The 9,503-nt window shown below is 43.1% G+C and overlaps 1 protein-coding gene across 4 annotated transcripts in view; it reads left to right on the forward strand.

Moving 5' to 3' along the window:
* Positions 1-8,980, forward strand: part of DCBLD1 (discoidin, CUB and LCCL domain containing 1) — a 67,150-nt gene extending 58,170 nt beyond the window's left edge. For 2 of the 4 annotated variants that reach the window (XM_054490685.2, XM_063666533.1), the window contains 5 exons: positions 78-185; positions 2,277-2,364; positions 3,680-3,729; positions 4,633-4,752; positions 7,087-8,980. In XM_054490685.2, coding sequence (XP_054346660.2) covers positions 78-185; positions 2,277-2,364; positions 3,680-3,729; positions 4,633-4,752; positions 7,087-7,619 — 899 coding nt within the window. In that variant the 3' untranslated portion in view covers positions 7,620-8,980. The remainder of the gene's footprint in view (positions 1-77; positions 186-2,276; positions 2,365-3,679; positions 3,730-4,632; positions 4,753-7,086) is intronic. The other 2 variants (XM_054490689.2, XM_054490688.2) reach the window with 2 other exon arrangements.
* Positions 8,981-9,503: the final 523 nt, after the last annotated feature.

Below are 9,503 nucleotides of genomic sequence, written 5' to 3' on the forward strand. Positions count from 1 at the left end.
TTACTCAAGTTTGGTCATATTTTTTTTCGCCTATCATTGTTACTAATGTGGTTTTCCCGACGTCTCTCCTCTCTCAGGTAATGATTCATTGGTGTGGCGCAAGACAAGTCAAAGCACCAGTGTTTCAACTAAGAAAGAAGATGAGACAATCACAAGGCCCGTCCCCTCGGAAGAAACATCCATAGGTAGAGCAGTGATTGTTTTGTGGTTTCATAAGGAGCATAACTGGTAACCCACTCAATATCAGTAACTTCAACAAAGTTTCTTTTTCTCTGTCATATAAACACTTGAGGTGGATGATCCAGTGGCATTGGCACATATATAAAATGATGTATATTTACAGCTTTTCATTGCAGTATTATAAATAGAAAAAGATTAGGAATGAACTTATGTGCCCTTCAAACACTAGGTACGTATTTTGTGGAAAAATAAAATATTAGCACATCCACGCAGTGGAACACTCTGCAGCCATACAAAAAAAATTGAAATATAGCAATTGGTAATATAGAAAGCTGTCTGAGATATAGTGGCAACTTAAAAAAAATAAGCAAAATATAGAACTATCTAAGTAGCACGACACCCTTTCTGCAAAAAGGAGAAATAAAGAATAAATATTCATTCCAGTATCTCTAGAAAAATTTCAAGAAACATAATGCGGCTTTCTGTGAAGGAGGAACAGAGGTAGGAGGGACACATTCCATTCCATACTTTTGTGTACTGTTTGCATTTTGAACATGTAAGTATATATTCTATTCAAATAACATTAAAAGTACATTTTTTCAGAATATAAAATAATTTGCATATCAATTTTATAAGAATTTGGAAAGATAAGAAAAACACAAATAAGAAAACAAAAATTAGTCATAAATCAGTATCCATAGATAATCACCAAATCTCACTGTTTCTAGTCAACTATATTTATATTTCTAACTTTAAGACAAAAATGGTAGCATATCATATTATTCTGTTCTGTAGCATATATTTTTCATTTAACATTGTATTATGAGCATTTTCCATTGTTATTGGAAGGTTGAAAACCCCAATTATTAATGTCTTTATAGTATTTTTTCACATGGATAAACCATTATTTACTTGACCATTCCCCTGCTGTTGGATGCTTAAGTTATTTGATTTTCCCCAAATTTTCACTCTTAAAAATAACACCGCTACCGGGCACATTGGCTCACGCCTGTAATCCTAGCACTTTGGGAGGCCGAGGCAGGCGGATTGCCTGAGCTCAGGAGTTCGAGACCAGCCTGGGCAACATGGTGAAACCCTGTCTCTAATAAAATACAAAAAATTAGCTGGGTGTGGCAGCATGCGCCTGTAGTCCCAGCTACTCGGGAGGCTGAGGCAGGAGAATTGCTTGAACCCAGAAGGCGAAGGTTGCCCAAGCCGAGGTCACACCACTGCACTCCAGCCTGGGTGACAGAGCGAGACTCCATCTCTAAAAAAAAAAAAAGAAAAAAAGTAATAATAACACTTCTGTTACTTATACACAAATTTTGTTTTCATCTAAATCCCTTTTCCCCTTCTTCATGAATTGCATTTTTCCACTCTTAAGCATCCCTTTATTTTCTTCCCAGGGATCACAGAAGAGAAAGATGAAGAGCAGATATTTTTCCTTTACTTTGTGTATTTTCTACAAACTTGGGGCCTGCCTTGGTGGCTGTCAAAGTGTCCTTTTTTTAGAGCAGAAAGAGTTGCAGGAAAACATGATGTGGTGTTTCATGCAACAGAGTGGAAATGCTGTTTGAGGTCATCAGGCTGCACTTCCTCTCAGTCCGCAGCCCCAGAGCTCTGTAACGAGGATCCCAGTTTTCCAGGCTATTGTTATGGTACAGGTCCAAACCCGCCTGCCATCTGGGGAAACACATTGCTTGAGCCAAAGCAGGAGCTCCACACTGTGCTTAAATCATTTAACTGTCTAAATAGTTCTCACCTGAGGGGTGGGGGAAGGGTTAAACGTTCCCCTCGTTTCAGATTTTTGGAGTTTAATATGGGCCAAGCAACAAGCCCAGTGTACCTGTTAGTCCCTGAGGAACATTGGAAACTGTCTCTGGGGGGCTGGGGGAGAAATTTTACTTTCCCAAACTTCAGCCAGGATTTTGAATCCTTTCTTTTTGCTTTCCAATGTCAGTAAATGCCTAACATGTATTCATTTTCCCCCTATATTAAATGCTTAAAGACTTTTCAATTCCATGTTCAGTTTTAGATCATGAAAAGTGGTTGTTGGTCATTTGTGTTGTAACGTGATGGCTTTCCCTCTTCTTTAGGAATAAATATTACAACGGTGGCTATTCCATTGGTGCTCCTTGTTGTCCTGGTGTTTGCTGGAATGGGGATCTTTGCAGCCTTTAGAAAGTATGGTGACTTTACATTTTTAAATTTCTTCTCTAATTATGCGAACAATAAAAAACCAAAAAGTTTATTCTTCAGAAATGCATATGTACAAAAGCAGCATGACTTCTTTCAAAATAAAATGTTAACTTATATTTTACAAACAAGATAGATAAAAGTAGAAATGATCGAGTATTACTTTATTAATCTTTTTTTATAGACAGGGTCTCCCTGTGTCTCCCAGGCTGGAGTGCAGTGGTGAGATTGCTCAAACTCCTGGGCTCAAGCAAACCCCCTGCCTCAGCCTCCTGAGTAGTTAGGATTACAAGCATGTGCCACCATGCCCAGCTAATTTTTTTATGTTTTGTAGAGATGGGATCTTGCTTTCTCACCCAGGCTGGTCTCAAACTTCTGGTCTCGTTTGATCCTCCCAAAGCACTGGGATTATAGGCATGAGCCACCGCACCCCACCATGTATTACTTTATAAGCAGTTCTTGTCATTTAGAGACCTTTGGTAAAGACTTAACCTTTGAGTATTGTTGAAGTATCCTGAAATTGATATATTGCTTTAGAAGTATCTGTGCTTCTCCTCCCTGAAGAGTAAAAGGAATATTAACTAGGCTGCTTGGGGTATCACCAAGCTGCCCCGTAACTCAGCCTCCCCAAGCCTGTTTCCTTATGTATAAAATATAGTTTACCCAGATGAATTCTGAATCTCTTCCAGAACCCTAAGATCCATGTTTATTTTAACAATTGTTAGATGTTGGATCTAAACAAAAAATGGAAAGTATTCTGAAGTTTTCTCTTTTTATATTTTAAGCAACTTCAGAATCTATAATGTGTGTATTAGTACAAATAGAATGAAGAATAGTTTCTGCCGTCATGAGAGAAGGTACAGAAGTCTCTGGTTCAGGTAGATATTCATAAGTTAAAGAATGCCTTAGTGTAATGTGCTTGTATGAAATGCTTTTAAAGACACCCACAGTTTTGGACTGGTGTATAGTAGAGATGAAGTGAGAACATGTGGTCATGAGGAATTGCTTCAGGATGACTGCATGAGCTAGTGATAAACTAAATAAGGCACTGATTTCTAATATGCAAAATAAGATTAGTATATATTCTTCTAGTGAAATCTTGTGAGCTTTCTTATAAATGAGATAAATTTATAGATAAATCTACATATTTGTATGATTTTCTAAAGCACATGGCCCTGCCATCTCACTTAATTCTCACATCAACCCTGTGAGGTAAGTACTATTATGATCCTTATGTTATATAGGGAGAGAGAGGCAGATACATTGGCTTATAAATATTCAGTAGGACTTTTTATCTTGATAGGAAGAAGAAGAAAGGAAGTCCGTATGGATCAGCAGAGGCTCAGAAAACAGGTTGGTTGAAAACTCTGTCTACAATTTTATCTGTCTTTGAGGAAGGGACAGGATCTGCTGATTGAAAGCATAAGAAGGCCAGTGGCCCACATTTATTTGGTTAAAAGACATAAGCCCTGTAGCCTTTAAAGTAGCATATCTATTAGGAAGGAATTTATTGTGTCCTGTCTCTTTATTTTAATGGCCACTTTACTTTTGTTCAATGTCATCCCCTATCATTTGTCGATGTTCTTTTTTCTTGGCCACTGGAGTTTAGGCCACGACACTGTCTGCCATCAAGGAGGTATGACAAAAGCCTTATCAGGGAACTGAAGTAGGCCCGTGTTGTTAGCATCTGCAGGCCTGTGCTGCACTTTCCACCCTGATGAGAAAGTGAGAAAAAGACCAGGCAGGGCTGGTGTGCAGGTTTCAGATAATCCTGCACACCAGCCCCGTCTGGTCTTTTTCTCACTTTCCCAGACACAGGCGCCCAAGCAATGAGTTAGCCATGGTCCAGAGAGAGAGGGCAGTGGGGCAGGACCCCGGAGAAAGCACAGGGACCATTTGAGACTCCACCTCCCCAGGGTCTAAACATCAGCTGCAGTGTCTCCTCTGCCTCACAGATGCCATGCCAGTGCAGATTGTGGGAGACCATACCCAGATGATCTCACAAAGGGAGAATCTGGGACCCGATGAGGGCAAAATACCTTTTAAAGGCACAGCGGAAAGTATGGTTAGAGTAGTGTTTGCTGTTGTGGTTAATGACCTTGGCATGCTGTTCTTAGCACACACACCTGAGGAGGACATTTATCACTGTCAGCTGTCAGGAGGCAGCCTGACCTCTGACTCATCAAGGAACATGTTCTGGAGGACGCGCATTACATTTCTGACATATTCATTTGTTTTATGTTACCTTTATTCCAGACTGTTGGAAGCAGATTAAATATCCCTTTGCCAGACATCAGTCAGCTGAGTTTACCATCAGCTATGATAATGAGAAGGAGATGACTCAAAAATTAGATCTCATCACAAGTGATATGGCAGGTAAGTGTCATATTTCTAGGACTGTGCTGTTAGATTGGAGGTGCTGCTTCTGGGGGAGGGAGACAGGAGAGAAATAAGGCAAAATCCTTTTCTATTTAGATAGGGTCCAATAAATCTGAAATGTGTTTTTTCTGCATTCTGCACAGAATTACAAACTGACACTGAGATATTACTTAAAAGCCCTATTCAGCCAGTCTTTTCACCTGCAGGGGATATAGTGACATCCATAGTGATAGCCCTGATGTGTTACTTGTATCTGGAAGCCCTGAATCTATTTTTGTTACCAGAGCTTTGATTAAGGCACTGGTAAAGAGGGACTGAAAGGAGGAATTAAATACAGTTCCTGCCCTGAGGAAGGTGAGATAGGAAATAAAGGAACTCTCTCAGTATGAGAAGGGCCTCAGTGTCCCTGACAAGCCACATCAAGAGTCGAGCTTCCCAAACCATCTATGGGGAAATGCTTTTTGTTTCTTTTTTTAAAATTTCTACTCCATCATGAATGAATACACTGTAAAATGCAATATAAAATACTAGTAATAAGGAAATTTTAAAGATACAAAATACAAAGCTCTAATTTTTTATTATTAGATTCAACAGACATAAAATTACTCTAAGAGTAATAAAGAGTAACTAAGAGTAGTTTCTTGACACTTAGTCTCAGTTTCTGCACCTGTCTCTATGGCACTGCTGAAAACAGTTCTCAGATACATAGGACCCTGTGGGGCATGCTCTGAGTAGCACTGCGCTCTGGCTTCTCCCTCCTCACATGCAGCCTGAGGACCCGCAGTATAGGCATCACCTGGGGGCTTGTTAGAAAGGGAGGCCATAGAACTGGAAGCTCCCAGGTGACGCATGTGCACATCAGTGACTGGGAGTTGTCAGCCTAAGGGTTGGTTGAGTCACTTTGTGGACAAGGAGAGCATCCTCTGCAACCAAAATCCATCCTCTTGTTCCTTGGAAGTGACATGAAGGGAGAACCTATTTTCTGTTCTCTTATGCCTTTCATTCTCCTTCAGCTTCTAATTCAGTCCCTCCTCCTTCCTCCCTGAGTGGTCCTCAGGCTCCTTAGATGTGCAATGACCCAGGTTCTGTCTCAACCCCACTCACCAGAGTCTCTCCCCTAAACAGTCCCACACCCTCCCCAACTTCTAGCAGTGCCCTTCCCTGCATGTTTGTCCATGCTGCTTCTCACACCCAGACTTCCCTCTCAGTCCCCAGTCCATAATTCTCAGCAGCCTGCTGGACGCCTCCACCTGCAGATGTCACCCGTTCCTCAGCACCCACAATCGAATCCATTGTTCCTAACCCTTACCACACATGCTCTGTGCATTCCTTGTCTAATGGCTTCTCGACTGCACATCCCAGCCTCATCCAGGCTTACCCTCTGGAAAGAGTCCTTGCCTCCCATCTTCCCTCATACCCCACCTCTCTTTGCTAACAAATTCCTGATTCCTGTCCCAAAGGGTCACTTTTCCTCTTTCCTAGTTTGTGACCTCTATGTGCATTTCTCTGTGCTTTTTTTACCTCTCACTTTTTGATCTTTTCCTCTTCGGTCAACCTCCACAGTTACCTCTGAAAGTGCCAGTCTGTCATTTCCCATAGAATTAAACCAGACTTCCTAGCAAGACAATCAATGCTTTTCCATGCTCTAACGCGTGGCTAACAGCATATATTCAGGATGTGCGTTTGAATCCTACTCCATCGCCCCATTGTGTGACCTAGGAAAAGTTAGTCTCTCTCTGCCTTGGTTTCCTGTTTGTAAAATGGAGTAACAGTCTACCTCAGGGGATTTTTTTGAAGATTATTAACATCTTGCTATTGGAATAGCGCCTGGCAAAGAGTAGGAGCTCTATAAATGGGAGCTCCTGGCATCATCCTCACTGTCACCACTAGGCCCTGACCTATTGCTTTGGTCCTCATATCCTATTAAACAAACTACTCTGTGTCCCTCATACTCTGGCCCTATCAAACTCTGTTTTCGGGGCTGTTTTTTCCTCCATTTCCACACTGTGTGACTTCCACCTCCATAGCTTCTCCAGAGCCAGTTTCAGAGCCACTTCCTCCCTGAAGTATTTCCCCATGCCCCAGGACGTCTTCATCGCCCCCATCTCTGAGAAGACCCTGCGAGGCTTCCTGAGCAGGCGGTGCGGTTGTGTACTGCCTGTGGTGGCTTCTGTGGCTTTCACATCAGGGTTTTCCGCAGTGCCAGGGACACCTGAGGGCACCCGGGGGGAGAGTCAGTCACCACAACCTGAAGCAGCGTATCCCCGTCTGCCACTGACAGGCCGGCCCGTGTGTGGTGCCCGCTAACTGCCATCTGTCTTGTGGTTGCAGATTACCAGCAGCCCCTCATGATTGGCACCGGGACAGTCACGAGGAAGGGCTCCACCTTCCGGCCCATGGACACGGACGCCGAGGAGGCAGGGGTGAGCACCGACGCCGGCGGCCACTATGACTGCCCGCAGCGGGCCGGCCGCCACGAGTACGCGCTGCCCCTGGCGCCCCCGGAGCCCGAGTACGCCACGCCCATCGTGGAGCGGCACCTGCTGCGCGCCCACACGTTCTCTGCGCAGAGCGGCTACCGCGTCCCAGGGCCCCAGCCCGGCCACAAACACTCCCTCTCCTCGGGCGGCTTCTCCCTCGTAGCGGGTGTGGGCGCCCAGGACGGAGACTATCAAAGGCCACACAGCGCACAGCCTGCGGACAGGGTCTACGACCAGCCCAAAGCTGTCAGCGCCTTCGCCACCGAAAGTGGGTACCCTGACTCTCAGAAGCCCCCAACGCATCCCGGGACGAGTGACAGCTATTCTGCCCCCAGAGACTGCCTCACACCCCTCAACCAGACGGCCATGACTGCCCTTTTGTGAACACAATGTGAAAGAAGCCTGCTGTGGTACTGAGCGTCGGGCTGTCGCAAGGCACTGGAAGAAGGGAGCCTGCAGGTCCAGAGTATGCGTGTGTATCGGTGTGTGTGTACACTTGCGTGTGTGTGTGTGATCCAGTAGGATCCTAGAGACAACCTGTCATACTGTTTACAAAATTGTGCAGCTGGTTTTGTGCTGACCCTTAGGGTGCGTCTGTTGGGTTTTGTTGGGCTAGAAAAATGAAAATTTTCAGATGGCGTTTTTCATTCCTCTGACTGTGATATTGAGCTGCTTTGGTGTTGAAGGTGTGATCTGTACAGAGTTGTATTTAACAATAATAAAAGTAAGTTAAGTTTGCTCTATCAGATTTTAGTTCTGCACAGAGGTTAAGTGGGAAAATGCAGCTGTTGCAAAACGTATATAAATAGTATGTTCATTTTTTTCAGTATATTATCTGATACTGTGTTAGCAGCAGGTCTGCTTAAACCTAATCTTGTTGTTATTGAGTCATTTCCTCTCCTTTGATAACTAGAACTAAAAGCGTTTTTAACATTCTTCTCCTGGAAGAAATGAATTACTTGAAGCATGAAAAGCACACCAGGGTGGTTGTTTATTTAGCAATTATGACTGTAGATTTAAAAACAAGCAAAGAAACAACACCTCAGTAGCTGCCCTTTTCCTTAGTCTCCACTTCAGAGGGGGATGCGAAGAGGTCGGCCCAGCTCCCGTGACCATGAAGGTGGCACAGGAATTAACAGTGTGAATGGCTGTGTCAGATGTTTTTGTACCTCAGATTAAAAATATTGCTGAGGTCAGATGCCACAGTTTTCATGACTTTCTTCAGAAGTAGCACATTTTCGTGACTTCCATTGTTCTCTGAAAAACAAAGTTATTTGGAACATGTTCATACAAAAGTGATTCTGACCAAGTCTAAATCGAGCTTTTCTACTGACATGAAACTGTTGGAAACTGATCTCATTTTATAAGAAATGATTTTCCCCTCAAGGAGGCGTCTGTAATTCCAGAACAGTCCAGACCTCAGCTGAACCTCATGTTCAGTAGTTTTTATTTGAGTTTCTTTTGTGAGTTAACTATGGGAGATTTAACCTCTTTTACCAAAGAGGAAAGTGTGTGTGTTTTTTTAATAGAAAATATGGACCAAAATTTTTTTCCCTGAAGAATGTATTATAACCCTATTTGTATGGTTATTACATCCTGTGAAATGTATATATGTTAAAATAATGGGGGTGCTGGAGGGTCATGGCAGACTAGCTGCTGGTTAGTGTGGAGGGGAAATGGTTTACTTTGTGGAGTTTACCTGGTTTTATGTGCACACTAATTGTAATAAACTATGCCAAACCAAACTGCCCCTGACTCTCACTGGTCAGCCCTACTCGCTGGGGTGTTAGAGGCACTCAAGGCTCAGCCTCCGTTAAAAGGCAGGTGCCACAGTGGAAAGAGCAAGAGCTTGGTGCCAGATTAGGCCAGACCCCAATCTACCACAGAAGAGAAGTCTGGCTGCTTATATAATGATGAGACTCAGTTTCCTCATGTTTGAAAATGGTGTTGTTGTGCTTTCTTCCTCCAAAACTTACTGATGAAAATTAGTTGGAACATTTATCAAAGTGTTGTCTATAGTAGGTCCTTTTTTCCAATGTAAGCCTTCAGTGGGCTGTTTACAGAGTTTTAATATTGGAATATTAGACCATAAATATAGGCTTAGATCTACAGCCCTTCTTTACAATAGAGCTGTGTTCATCTATCACGGTTCTTCTGCGGCACTAGTGATCTAATCATGACCAGTGGGAGAACAGGACTTTTTTTTTTGGATCATCACTTCCTCAGGGTAAACTCTGTAGAACAGGTTGGGTGAGTGGAAAGGTCTGA

The sequence above is a fragment of the Pongo pygmaeus genome, chromosome 5 (genome assembly GCF_028885625.2).
Source record: "Pongo pygmaeus isolate AG05252 chromosome 5, NHGRI_mPonPyg2-v2.0_pri, whole genome shotgun sequence".
Lineage (NCBI taxonomy): Eukaryota > Metazoa > Chordata > Mammalia > Primates > Hominidae > Pongo > Pongo pygmaeus.